The sequence below is a fragment of the Vespa mandarinia genome, chromosome 1 (genome assembly GCF_050613455.1).
Source record: "Vespa mandarinia isolate Hongniang chromosome 1, ASM5061345v1, whole genome shotgun sequence".
NCBI classification, from domain to species: domain Eukaryota; kingdom Metazoa; phylum Arthropoda; class Insecta; order Hymenoptera; family Vespidae; genus Vespa; species Vespa mandarinia.
In genome coordinates, this window is record NC_140810.1 from 10,005,001 (window position 1) to 10,020,679 (window position 15,679).

At 36.4% G+C, this 15,679-nt stretch overlaps 1 protein-coding gene across 3 annotated transcripts in view; it reads left to right on the plus strand.

Annotated features, from left to right (window-relative positions):
* Positions 1 to 3,713: 3,713 nt before the first annotated feature.
* Positions 3,714 to 15,679, plus strand: part of acj6 (abnormal chemosensory protein 6) — a 39,306-nt gene continuing 27,340 nt past the window's right edge. For all 3 annotated transcript variants that reach the window (XM_085656142.1, XM_035875433.2, XM_035875434.2), the window contains exon 1: positions 3,714 to 4,766. In XM_085656142.1, the coding sequence (XP_085512268.1) occupies positions 4,605 to 4,766 (162 nt within the window). In that variant the 5' untranslated portion in view covers positions 3,714 to 4,604. The remainder of the gene's footprint in view (positions 4,767 to 15,679) is intronic.

Here is a 15,679-nt window from a genome sequence, read left to right on the forward strand (position 1 = left end):
CTCCTTTATCTAGAATTATGTTTTTCTTTGATATTTTCTTTTTCATATTATTATATTTTTTATTCTATCAATTGTCAAAAATGTACATTTTTCGATTCGACGACAGGTTTGAATGTATAAAATCATTGTTATAAAGGTATACTAATTGTAAGCTGAGTTCGTTCACTGTAAATCTGATATCAATATATCTATCCAAATCATAATGAAATCTAGCATTCGCTTGATTTATTACGCGCGCAGTCCGAGTGCGATCATTGATCACCTGCATTATTTCCATAACCATAATTCCAATTCGTACAATCATGAGAGGGCTTAAATGATCCTGTCACATGTCTGTTCGTTGAAATTTATCACTGAAAGAGAAAGAGAGAGAGAGAGAGAAACAAGTTACATTTTTACTTGAATATTACCATTACGAAATAGAAAAAAAATCTCTTTTTTGACTTATCACAACTACAGTATTAACTTATTCCTAATTTTATAAATATAAAAGGATATTTAAAAAGAACGAGTCAATGTGATTTCGAAACAATAGTAATTTTGCACTAGACAGTTGACAGTTCACTTGACAGTTTTTCACCAGATATTCGTCGATGAAAAAACACAACGGTTTCGAAAAAAGTTTCCTCCGATTTGTATAGTGTACTCGTCGACCCGGAGTGCCCTTTCACCTTTACTCTTTACCCACGACACGACAGGACGCGAATCCCCCGAATTTCCAGGGCGAACTTACCCACAGACCCCACAGCTAACGGCTGCCGATTATACTCATTAGCTTGATTGGAAATATGCGGTATTACAGTCGTGTAATTCCCGGGTAACTTTCATTTAGCTCGCTTCGAACTACCACGCCGGTTTATTTCGAACCTGTGTTATTATTATTCTCTCTCTCTCTCTCTCTCTCTCTCTCTCTCTCTCTCTCTCTCTCACTCTCTTTTGCTAATTCAAAAGCCGCATGGCAGTCGGCGTTGTGAATCCACGTTGTGCTACGTCGGCTCCATTTGCAGGACACATTTTGCTTTGTCATCAAAAGCGAGGTCAGGAGATAGGGAAATATTCGGAGCTTGCATAGAAAAAAAAATAACTTAAAAGAAAGAGGGAAAAATTTAAAAGAAAGAGATAATTTTTACAAACAAAATTTTGACGAAGAAAGAATAAAATATATATATATATATATTCAAATATATAATATATGTATATGATATATATAAAAGTTGAAAATAATGAATATTTAATTCAAAATATACTTTTGTAAATAGTCTGTTTACATCAATATCCCATGATAAATTATTTTAGAAGCCGAAGTTTTCGATAACTTCACAATCGACATCTACCTGATATTTGTTTTTTTACTTGGATTTCAGTCTTTCGATGCATGTCGCGGTTTTCAACGCTCACGATACTTTCTGAACTATTCACGGTACACTTTCCATAGTTCATCATGTTATACGTACATAGCTATCAAATATTTTCGATTTTTTCATCGTTGTACGTTCAAGCGTGATGGACATCTACTGTTATTTTTACCACGGAATTGTTGCTACCTCGAATTACGGAGTATCGGCTTGTAATTAGAAAGAGAGTCCATATCAAAGTTCTTTCATAATTTATGCGTGGTTTGATATCGAAAACATCGTGCTAGACAAACGAAAAAATTATTCTTTGATGATTCTCGAGGCGAATGTTTTTAGATCGGTAAATTGAAATATTTAATGTGAATTGATTTACATATATCTTGTTTGTTCGTTACTATGAATAAACGATATTTAATATAGCATGAATAACTAATAAGGAACAGAATAACAGAGATAAGTAATACAAAACAATAAACAATAAACAATAAAGAAAGAAATATAAATAAAAAATAAAGTAAACATCTATTTTGTCGATTATCAAACTAAAAAGAAGTTTCAGTTAATTTTCTTCTGAACTTTTATCGTTCCATCAGAAAAAAATTTAGGACCAAGGTGTAGAGTTTCTACGACTTAGCTTCAAATTTTTGTCGTGACTTAGCCTTAAATTTTCGTGTTTCCTCCTTGGCCGACTCGAAAATCAATTTTTACCGATTTACCTCGAGGTCAGCGGAAACGGTTGCGGACAAGCAATTTCGCGGGCCTAATGTGGATTTCTTTCGTTGTTGCGGGCAAATAAGGACAACAACAACAATATAATAGCAAGAACGTAAGCATGGGTAGACTGAATAGACGAGAGTGTATGATTCTCTCTCTCTCTCTTTCTCTCTTTCTCTCTCTCTCTCTCTCTTTCTCTCTTTCTCTCTCTCTCTCTCTCTCTCTTTCCTGATAGTTGGGTGGTTGAAAATGGGTATAGGTTTTGGCGGTAGCCAGTGATGGTTGGTGCGAGACTAGCGGAGGACGAAAAGGGGGAGGCTTTGGATACCTTGTCGAGGATAGGCTGCCGGTGCAAGTAGGTTTAATATTTGATAACGCGGGCTGGTCATCCTGCCGAGGCGATAACACAGGCCCCGCGGGAACCTTCCGGCCAACATCCCTCGGAAAACGACTGCTGTCGAGGCCCCCTCCTTCTATCTCTCTCTCTTTCTCTTAGTCTATCTCTCCCATCTCATCCTTTCTTTCATCCACCACACTCAGGAACGGCACTGTCCTTCCTGTCCTTTCTAGCCGGTCTTTCTAACTTGGAAGCGTCGCTATTCCCTAAGGTTGCCTTCCGATGAAAATAACGAACGACGTTTGACCGCCGTCCGTGAAAGCCGACGAATAAGTCGCTTAACGGCCCGCCTAAATTGCTCACCCTCAGAGCTCGGATTGCTATCGAAGAGCAGGCGATCGTGCGAGATTGGAATCCGTTGGATAAATAATTGATAGCCCATTGGTAAGTAGAAGGATGGATAGACTTTCGAACATTTGTCCCGATCGTTCCGATCGCTTTAATCGATTGAGATTACTACCTTGTTCTTATCGTCAAGTTCCAAGAAAATTCAAAGTAGTACAAACGTAGTAAGTTCAGTCAAATGCTCGTTTGAAGAATCTCTTGGAGTTACCACTAGTCCGACTGTAGTAGATACGATTGTGAGTAGTCAGCCACGCACTCGGTACGTATATAGTTAGTCCGGTAGGTACAGTCAGATCGCTCGACCAGATCTCGCGTGCTCGAAGAGGAGCCAAAAGGTGGGGCAAGAAAAGTAGGTAGAAGACCGCATCCTCGTGTCGACGAGGAGACACCGGAACGGGGTAAAGTTGGTTGGTCCTCATAGTAGTCTCTTGGTGGAGGGTTCCGACAGGAATGGAGTTGGAGTTTCAAGAGAGAGAAAGAGAGAGATAGAAATAAAGATGTATGTGTGTGAGAGAGAGAGAAAGAGAGAGAGAAAGAAAAAGAGAGAAAGAAAAAGAGAGAAAGAAGGAGAGATACGTTAGGAAGGCGGGGGTGTCGGATCGAAGAGGTGGATGCAAAGAGAGAAACGGGTGGTCGCGGTTAGCGACACCCATACGAAGGCAGGAAGAAAGATGGCCGACCAAGCGAAAGGGATCGAACGCATGCGCTAACATTTCGAAGCTCCGCCTTCCATTCGTCGTTGCGGTTTGACAACCCCTCGTTCTATATCGTAGTCTTCATCCCACCACTACTAGCACCCGGAGTAAACCACCCCTTAGAGGAGCACCCTTCACCCACTCCCACCCCCTCTTTGGAAGAGTTCATCCGCAGAGCACTCTTCGCCGGCCAGTCAGCGCCAAAAAGTGCGGAGCTCTAGGACCAGATCCACGTACGGTCCTGCGCGATTCAAGCCACGGTTTTATATGATTTGACCAGTGGCTTTCTGTCGAGTCAACATTCGCTGCTTCGCTGTGTTAACATTATTTTACGATTAAGTTAAATAAAAAAATAAACATAAATAAATAAAAAATCATTGTCGATCTTAATTAAAGTTGAGGAATAACCGTGTTCACTTTCGAACACGAACGATAGATTTTCGAGATATAAACAGAGAGGGAGAGAGAGAAAGAGAAAAAGAGAGAGAGAGAGAAAAAGAGAGAGTGAGAGAGAGAGAAAGGAGAGACAGTTCGGTGACAAAAAAAAGTGAATACATCCATTAAAGGAATCAACGAAGGAAAGGTGTCGCGAAATATTGTTGTGACTATTTCGATGATCGTGCTAGATCGTGGTGTGCATCATGCAGGAGTTTAAGTCAACGTTTCGACAGACGTTGGCTCAGTTGGACGGACTAATTCGTTGATCGAGAGTGCGAAATTTGACAATGTGACGAGGAAGAAGACGAAGAAGAAGAAGAAAAAAATAAATAAAACAGTTTCAAAAACGATAAAAGCTAAAGAGAGAAAGAAAAAGAAAGAAAGAGAGAGAGACAGAGAGAGAGAGAGAGAGAGAGAGAGAGAGAGAGAGAGAAAGAGAGAGAGAAAAAGAGAGTGAGAGAAACAAGGAATTTGGATTGTAGATTTCCGATCTCAGACTTTCTACAGATGCAAAGAATCCTCGTAAGACAATTGATGAGCGGCCGTCGGTGTTGGTGCGATCGTTTCCTTTCAAACTGCTGCCGGTTTTAGGCCTAACGTGCGCGCGCGCGCGTGCGGTGTGAAGCGAGTCGGTGAAAACCGATCACCGGCAGCGGCAGGATGATGTACTCGCCGGACAAGATGATGGGAAGCAAGGGACTCCACGGGGCACCGATCACCGCCCCTGGTTGCTTCCCTTCGGGCAGGTATTCTCCACCACCATATCGTGCCGCACCGGATCCTATGCCGCCGCCGCCGCGACGCTGTATGCCCAATCCCACGGTGAGTTTATCAACTCTTTTCTTCACTTCTAGTTTATTATCGTCGTTAAGTGCTGTGTTTTGTTCTTCGATGACACCATGTGTTTTGAAATCTACAGAAAATGAGCTCTACCTAGAAATTTTTATATTAACATTGTACTATATAAAAATTGTTTTTTATGCTTGCGTTTCGAGAGATTTCTTCCAAGTTATTTCTCTCTTGATGTTTTTTTTTTTATGTAAAGTGTTTCGATTTATTTTTTAACAAAGTATATGAATATACTTATGTAATTGTTGTCACATATAAAATACTATGAGTAACATAAATGTCCGATTCTTAGATATGTCTGATTCTCTTGTTAGAGGAATAATAATAAAGTGAATATTTAACGAAGTTTAATAAAAAATGTGTTAATTGAATAAACAAAGTAATTGTGTCAAGTCAACCTAATAATACAACTCAATCATAGCCCATTTTCAATAATTTTAAGTGGAAGAGTTCATGTTCAATATACCCTTTTGATACTGTTAATATCACATTTAGAGAATGACCACATCTCTTCCACGCTGATCGCGTATCGAGGAACAGAGAGATACAGTGTTTGTCCTCATCGAAATATTTGAAAAAATGAAAGGAGCACATAGAAAAGTTTTTCTTTATTTTTCTGCCTGGCACTTTCCCGCGTCACATAATTCATACGCTAGCTCACTCTTCGTTTTCTACTTTTTCCATCCTCCATTCTTTTTCTTTCCCACTTGTAACGATCGATTTCCTTCGAGAATCAAGTTGTTTCATTTCTTATTATTACACGTTTCACTGTTTATGAATAACATCCGTTCGACATAACGTTATAAGTATGTATAAAAAAGATACTTATCGATGAGATAAGAGAATCGATCATTACCGATAGAAAGAAATAACTAACTTAACTTAAGTTATAAATATCATTGTCTTCGATTGCTTTCCATTTTCAGTCGTTCATTTCAAGTCGTCTAAAATGCCTTTTCCGTGAAAGTCAAATCTGTCGAGACGATTATTTAAAATCATTCAGGGGTGAAAGAGAATTCATAGATTATATCGTTTTTAACTTTACCTCTATAAGAATAAGAACAACGACATCCCATTAAGAAAGCATAAAAATCATCTTCCCTCGTAAAATAAATCTAATCGTGAGACATCGAACGTAGACTCGTAACGACTCCATAAATCTATTTGGCTTTTCTCTTCGACACGAGATCGGAGATCGGGGGAGGAACGTAAAAAGGTGGGGAACGACTTATCGTCGAGTGTTTTCCTAATGAAATATTCAAGGAAGTGCACGAGCTGAAACGTGGTAACGAAGAAAGCCCTTTTTCGTAGGTACCTGCATATATGAGGAAACGGAAAAAGAATGAAATAAAAGAAAAGAAAGTGATAGTAGAGTTCTCTATCTATACAGAATCAATCGAAGTTCAGCAATTTTGCCGGTACGAAAGATGTTTCTCGACGGATGGGAAAAAAGGAAGAAAAACAGAGAGAGAGAGAGAGAGAGAGAGAGAGAGAGAGAGAGAGAGAGAGAAAGAGATACACCCTTTGCTTCGAAAGATCAGCGACTCGAAACACATGAGGTTCCAGAGAGAGTAACGTGCCCCGATGCAGAACCACTGTACAGAACTACGATGTTCCTTTCTCTTTCTTCTTCTTCTCCTTCTCCCTCTTTGAACGTCGGAGACCTCCAGCAGGTCTTTAGTTTATTCATGTGACGTAATAGGATAAAAACCGTCGCTACGAGCTGAGTGCCTAGATGAGATTACAGCCGTACTGTTACGCCCGATAACGCGAATCCGACGTAATCGTTCTTTTCTTTGATTTTTCTCTTCGATCCTTTTCATCGCTCTTCTTTTCTTCTTTCTCTTTCTTTCTTGTTCTCTTTCTTTCTCTCTTTTTTTCGTGCTTATAATTTTTCTATTAAACTAATTTACATGTTAATTTTAATTCTGATAAAAATATGTGAAATTTCTTTCATTTTATCTTCTATGTAATATTTCTTACAGATTCTATTTATCTTTAATCCTTCGCAAACACGATTTCTTTTTTCTTATCTTTATAATATCTATTAATTATTTATCCATACCCACGATAATTGATATTTTAGATCGATTATGTATTCATCGTTTGAATGATGATTATTCAAGGATCAATGAATATTACTCACTATTTTTCCCGGACTTCTACTTCTCCAAGCATTCGTACGGAATAACGATGATGGGAGAGATCCACATTAACCAGAGAGTATATTCTTTATTCTCGTCACGTATTACCGTTTTTCATATTTCAGAGTGTTAATCGCTTGTTCACAAATAAGAGTAGTCAAGTTAATCGCAGGTGTTACATTTATGCGACGATTAAAGTTATTCGTTTAGAAGACGCCGTCGACGATAAATTTTGTAAAATATTTAAAAATTCCCATAAACAAGATTTATCCTTAGACATGTCGAGAATCGCGAGATAAGTTAGGAAATTCAATAAATTAAAATATTGGAAGGAAAGTGTGCTCGTTAGTTAGTCGATATAAAAAGTAACGACGAAAAATAAACCGATGTGTGTCGCAAGTCCTGGCCACTCTGACGAAGTGATTATCGATTGGCCCGTCTACGTTTACTGCGTCATCGTGAATTAAACGTCGAAAGTAAACGCTCTTTCACAGTGGATCACATTAGTGGATCACGAACTAACTATCGAGACGAAGGAAACATTCTCTTTTAAAATATCGAAAATGAAATCGTTATTTTATTCTTCTATAACATAATTTATTTTGCTCGTGTTTAATAAAAATTATAAATTTATATTATGAACTAGGAATATGAATTAACCATTAATTTTGTAATTAAAAAATGAGAGATTATAGAGATATATTATTAGTTTTTCTTTTCTTATTTTATTCTCTTTTTCTTTCTTTCTGATGAAATTGATGAAGGACACATTATCAGTGAAGAAATAAAAAAAAACGAAGATGCATCGTCCATGCAAATATTCGTTTCGTGAGTCTTCGCATATTGACGCATATATTATTTATTTGACAAATTTCTATTGAGTGATCGTTTATTAATACTAAAGAACTGTAATCAATTTCGCGGCGGTTTAAATAAACATTTTAATTAAACGCGCGATGCTGCAAAATAATATAATTTCAAATTATTCAATGATTAAACAACAAACGAGGCATTAATGCGCATTGAATGGTCATCACTGTAACGACATGTAGCCGCCATAAATATATATGAAATCAATTAAAATTCTTGTACTCTCGCGGTCCATACGATACGTCACTGGGCAACTCATTAAAGAATCAACATTATCATAACGTTCGTATGCTAGCTTATTAATTTTAATCAACGTAACTGTTTTTATGTGAATTTTGAGAGACAGACGTTGGCCAGTCCCAGACAATGAATGAAATAGTTTCGACGACGTAATGAAATTTCGATAAAATATCCAAAAGCAATTACGCCAATAACGACGATTTTCATTGTCATCTCAAATTCGAGATAATATCGGCTCTCGTTTTAATTACGTGAGAATCGTCTTTCGACGAAAAGTTGATTGATCAAAGGACACTCATGAAATCTGTATTGTCAACGTATCATCGATTATTTTTCGTGAAGTAAAAAACAAAGAAATTCTGTAGAATAAGAATCGAATAAGGCAATCGAAAAATCTGAGTGAATCGTCACGTGTGTCATGGGAATAAAGTCTCTTCGCTGATTTCGTCAACTACACGATAGGAAAGACTAATTAACGTTGGTTAATTAGTAATTAATAATGTCGGTTAGTGCAATGGAGATGTACTAGAACTACTTTATATTTATTACGAAATTGTAAAAGCGAGAAAGAGAGAGAGAAAGAGGAGAGCCAAGAAAAGTAGTGCGCGTGTATGTATGTGTGTGTATATATATGTTTGTATTTACTTGTGTTAGCATGTTATACGAACATTAGGTCTCTTTTCGCGTGGGTGTACGAGTTGCTGGCCCACGCTGGGCCATGAGATTGCATAATCGATAATTTCTTCTGCCTACACCTGTGTCCCGCAAGTGTACACCTGTGCACGGATAGAAGATATATGTATATATATATATATATATATATATATATATATATAGAGAGAGAGAGAGAGAGAGAGAACAAAAAAAAATATAGTAAGACAAAAAAGACTGCGAAACCCGACTTTCGTCCGAGCTTATCTTTCGAATATTTATGTCTTTCTTTATGGTCCCTTTCTCGATGGTCCCTTCCGAACTCTTTACGTTTTTATTTACGTCGAATGCGAGACCAAAAGTATTCTTCAATTCGAATTAACACATTTGTTATAATACAGTTCTACTCGCTCTGTCATCCTGATCGAAAAAAAAATAGTCGTTGTTGAGACGATAGGACTAACGAAGTAACTTTATCGAATATAGGTCTATTAAGTTATCAATATCTGACGACTTTTTTACATGTACTTCGAGACGAAGGACGATGACATTCCGATCATTTGTCTCTCTCTCTCTCTCTCTCTCTCTTTCTCTCTCTCTTTCTCTCTGTCTCTCTTTCTCTCTCTCTCTCTTTCTCTCTGTCTCTCTTCCTCTCTCTCTCTCTCTCTCTTTCTCTCTGTCTCTCTCTCTCTACATCAAAATGTTTATCTCTACAACGAAGAATTCGCAAGAATAAGAGATATCGAAATATCGTTTGGCAAATGAAACACATCAATTGGCGAAGGATATGGATGTAGAAGGATTAAAATGAAAGGGAGAAAATGATGGTGATGCGTGATAAATGGGAATCGATTTCGATTTCTTTTTCTCTCTCTCATACTCTCTTTCTCTCTATTGCACATACACTTATACAGATAGATACAGACACGCGGTACTTGCGAGACATGTCGACGCCAACCGAAGTACTCGAGCTTTTTCTTCTTTTCGCCAGTGAACTATGCGAACTACGTGGATACAGCATAGATTGTTCTACGACTTTACCACCAGAGACATCATGAAAGAAAGAAAGAGAGAGAGAGAGAGAGAGAGAGAGAGAGAGAGAGAAAACTGCGTACGTGTCTACTACGTTACAACTATAGAATACCCGCGGTCGACCCCACACACGGGACGCTGGGGACACATAACGCTCCCCACTTACATCCAATCACTCCTGATTTATATTTACTACTCGCTTGGCCCCTTATTTATTGTCCTTCACGGAGACGCGCAGAACGGAAACGTTAATTTACACAAATTGAAAATAATGGAAGGCGTGAGAGAGAGAGAGAGAGAGAGAAAGAGGGAGAAAGAGCAAGAATTTTCTTCTTCGTCTTCGTTTTCCTTTTTTAAACACATGAAATCGTCTTTTTCGATTTTTTTTTTAAATCTTTTATGCTGATGTCTCCCTCTTTCTCTCTCTTTCTCTCTCTTTTTCTCTCTTTCTCTCTCTATCACTTTCTTTATTTTTGTTCTCTTTTGATTGAGATCGATTCAGGACAGATTTCCTATACCGGAGAATGAGGTTCGTCATTGGCTTAGACGTACGCCACGTTAAGCCCTTTCGAGGTATTAATTCTATAAGCCGATATTGGGAACGATAGTGCGGAACAGTTTCGTGCATAAATCAGTTCGACTGCTACTGTGACTTGCTAGCTCATAATGTATCAGATTTAATAAGTACCTTTGTCGATAGTTGAATTTAGTGAATCTAGTAGTTATCCGTTTCTGTTTCCATATAAAATTGTAACGATAGTTATATGATTAAGATGACCGTAAAAGTACAATTTAGGAGAGATATGATTTTAATGATAATGATTTTCAATGATAATGATTTTATGATCGTAGAGAAATTATGAAGTTTTATTGAATTAGAAGGAATTTTGATATCTCGATTGCTTATTAAAACGTTCGGTTGTTGCTATGGTGGTCGCGTTTTCGTGCCGAGGTCATATTAGTCTCGACGAGTTGGAGTATCTGGAGCGACATTAAAGTGCAGGTGAACGGAGGGATGGCTCAGGTTAGGGAAAGAAATAAGTGGTAGCGTATGTTCGTTGGTAAAGAAGGGTCTTCGAGTGGTAGTCACTAACTAACACTGCTCTATAAGGGTTAGAGAGAGAGAGAGAGAGAGAGAGAGAGAGAGAGAGAGAGAGAGAGAGAGAGAGAGAGAGAGAGAGAGAGAGAGAGAAAGAGAGAGAGAGAGAGAGAGAGAGAAAGAGAGAGAGAAAGAGAGAGAAAGAGAAAGAGAGAGAGAGAGAGAGAGAAGTCACGCACGATTATTCATACATTGAGGGTGGATTGAGGTCAACGTTCATAAAATTTCCAATACATTTTTCTAAAACGAAATTTTGAACGCTAACTCGAAACTTATTGAATATTTTCAAGAAATATCATTTTGTCTTTCATGACCAATTTTTAGATAAATTTGAAATAATTCAGATCATGATAACGCGTTTATGTCGAATATATTAAATATTATTAAAACAGTGATGTAAACCTGAGTAATCGTAACGTGTCTGAAACGTTTATTTTATATTTCAAATACGCGTAAAACCCATTTTTATTTTATACGAAAGAAAAAGAAACAAAGAAAGAAGTTTCCTCGAAACGAGACTTCGATGTTTTTTGCATCAAATTTTCGCTTTAGAATCTTTCTTTTACATCCGTTGCTATACTCTCGCCAGGAAGTGTGAGCAACCGTAAAGTTTCAAACGCGGCTAGGTTTTACGACTGATTTGTGATCCGCGCAATGTCGAGTATACACACCATCGTAGAAGGTGTCCCGAACGACCCTTGTGGTATCCACCAAATGCCACGCAAAACCTCACGGTACGTAGATGTAGGATCACTGTATAGGGTTCTATGCCATGTTCTCTACGCTATACAGTAGCTTCGAGTATATACATAAATCTATGTACATCTGTATTCTATGTATAGGCTAACACACACACACACATCTTTATGTGAATACACACATTGCTGTTTGTACAAGTATATATATATATATATATGTATGTATATTTTCTGGAATGGTTATACATAGTGTCCTTTTTTGGTTCTAACCTTAACTCTTTTTCCAATATAATTTAATTTCGATATAATATTAAAAACATAGTAAAAAAACTGGATTCATTCTTGCGAAAGATAAAAATATTTGTTTCGATGATAAACTCTAGCTTGAACAAGTTGTACGATAGAGGAGTTTCGCACAATGGTTTATAGGGTCATGTGAATATATAGCATGCAATCAGTATACATACATACATACATACATGCATACATACATACATACATACATACATACATACATACATACATACATACATACATACATACATACATACATACATACATACATACATACATACATACATACATACATACATGCATACATACATACATACATACATACATACATACATACATACATACATACATACATACATACATACATACATACATACATACATACATATATACATACATACATACATACATACATACATACATACATACATACATACATACATACATACATACATACATACATACATACATACATACATACATACATACATACATACATACATACATACATACATACATACATACATACATACATACATGCATACATACATACATACATACATACATACATACATACATACATACATACATACATACATACATACATACATACATACATACATACATACATGCATACATACATACATACATATATACATACATACATACATACATACATACATACATGCATACATACATACATACATACATACATACATACATACATACATACATACATACATACATACATACATACATACATACATACATACATACATACATACATACATACATACATACATACATACATACATACATACATACATACATACATACATACATACATACATACATACATACATACATACATACATACATACATACATACATACATACATACATACATACATACATACATACATACATACATACATGCATACATACATACATACATATATACATACATACATACATACATACATACATACATGCATACATACATACATACATACATACATACATACATACATACATACATACATACATACATACATACATACATACATACATACATACATACATACATACATACATACATACATACATACACACATACGTACGTACGTATTCGTCCATTACAGAATGTTCTCCTCTGGTACATATCGTGGCTTAGAGTAGTGCGTGGTTAGGGTAGAGGACGATGAAAAGGTGAACATCGCTTCCGCCGCGGTTTAACACTCTTATTATTATTTTTATTAGGGACCCAGCGGCATATAATGCTATCAGCCCTTGCCGAGTAGGCGGGCACACAGGAAATAAACCTAAGTGTATAATTACAATAATACTTACGGGGCTTTCCCTTTTCCATGGTTCTATCCCTTTTCTCTTTTCTTTTATATTTGTCTCTTTCTATCTCTTTCTCTGTTCCTCTTTCTATCTTCGTGGTTAAGCGCGTATACGCGTGTACCTGCGAACGATATGTTGGAGGGTCGAGGACGACGACGAAGGACGACGAGTGGAACTTAACGAGTCCTAAATTTGTTAGGGTGCTACCCTTGCTCCTCACCCCGAGTCAAGATACACATTAGTGGGTGCTCACGGTGCAGCACTTTCACGAGGTTTCAAGCTCTGAATATTGCCTTCCGATTATTGTACCCAACCGACTAAACGTCCAGACAGGATACAATTGATAGTTAGGACAATTTATTATTAATTTTTTCACTTAGACATTTTTGATGATTCTTGTTGAGATTTATCAAGAATAAAAAAAATTGTTTTATTTCTAAATATTATTTCTTTTATCTCTTTCGTCTTTGTCTTTTATTTTTTATTTTTTTCAAAAAAGCATAATTATGATGTAACAGGAGACAAAATACGCGATACTCTTATTTAATTAATGTAATTAAGAGGGTTCGTTGGTCTGATAAACTATTGGTCAATTTCGATCAAGAGAATTTAAGATAAATTATTCGAAATTATGAGCACGAAGATTTCCAAGACGAAAAGTTATTAATATTTAATAGGATATCTGAAATATCTCGAGATATCCGATATCTTCTATTCTCTCTCTCTTTTTCTCTTTCTCTTTCTCTTTTTTTTTCATGTTGATGTTTTAAACGTGGTTCTCCAGCAAGACGAATAAAAAAAGAATGATTCGCGTACGTGTTCAGGATATCAGTATTCGATTTGTAAGGAAACATCATCGCAAGAAAACAAGGAGGATCTTCATTCCTCTATCCGAACTCCAGCCAAACTTTGCAATTCTTCGTTTTAAGAGTACGCTCACGTCTAGTACTACTTAGGATATATGTATTTTTTTCTTATGTGTACAAAGAACACGTAACTTCGAACAGTTTGTGTCTCTTAATGATATTTACGTATCGATTTTTCTTCGAATACTAATCGTTAATCGAGGATGTTTGAAAAAATATAAAAAAAGAAATTAAACTAATATCTAAATTATTACATAAATGAAACGTTAAAATCTTCTCGATTCGATAGATTTATCGAAATGAAGACGAATTAAAAAAGCTTCGTGATTTTGATTCGCTATCGACGGTTTACGAAGATAATGTGTATAATATATTAACTTCGAAGATATAAGTCCGTGCCATTGGGAAGTACCGCTGTCAGCACTTCTTATGAAACAAGCGAATCAATTTTTGACGAGTAAGACCGATCGATTTGTTCCGCACGTCGCTAGAAGAAGTACTAAAAATACCCTCTTAACCAACAAGTCTTTGCCGGTTTGTTCGCTGTGAATGTCCGTTTATACATTATTCCTCTAGTCGCCGTATAGCCGGATCTGCAGAGACACTGTATCGTTCTTTTATCGCTTTTCGTTACTTTATTCTATTCTTTACTGATCTCTATGCACATCATTGGTTACAAGGATAAAGAATCAACGAATGTATTATTCTTTACGTTCTTTGAGAATAATCCTTATTTCATTTAGAAATAACTTTTAAATACATTTTGGATACGTACATTAAAATACTATATACGTATAATGACGAAAACATTTTATTTACGCTAGTAACCGTGAAGTACTTGTGATTAAATCAATAATATTTACTGTGAAAAATAAATAATAGTTATGTGTATGCTTAAATATATTTTTAATGACTAAGGATGACACGTTTGCAACGATTATTTCGTCGATACTTTGATTATATGTTTTACTTGCGCATCATTTACTATTCATTTCGAACTTATAAATTGTGAATTTAAACGAAAGCATGAGAATAATGTTCACAATATTGGTGCTATATTAGCGAAAGAACGTGTACTATGTAATATCGACAATGTTTAAGGCGAACTATACTATATACATACAGTAATGGGCTCGTTTAACGCTTCATTCTACTATTATTTCAACTTTTAAGGATGAGCCTGAAAATAAGGCTTCGTTGCTTTGAAATAATATATATTAGCCAACTTACTTTTAATCTTGATATCGCGAAAGATGGATTATTTTTTAACATTTGTTTGTTCTATTTTGTCAAAAAGAAAAAAAAATACAAATTACTATTTTTTTCCTATGAGCCACTTGAAACAGTTCAAGTGAGTTCATTTGGTCATAGGGGAGTAACAGAAACAGAGCGAAGCAATCACGGAATACACGAAGGGAACCGGCCCTCATCAAAATCAAGAGTCTATTATTATGACCATATGTTTACGCCACGATTGTATCGTGACACACACGGCTTTTTACGAGAACATGTTAGGGCCAAACTAGATAGAAAGAAAGAAAGAAAGGAAGGCGGGGAGAGAGAGAGAGAGAGAGAGAGAGAGAGAGAGAAAGAGGTTGGTTGTGCACCTGCTCGAACACGAGTACTTGTGAGGACATAATGCGTG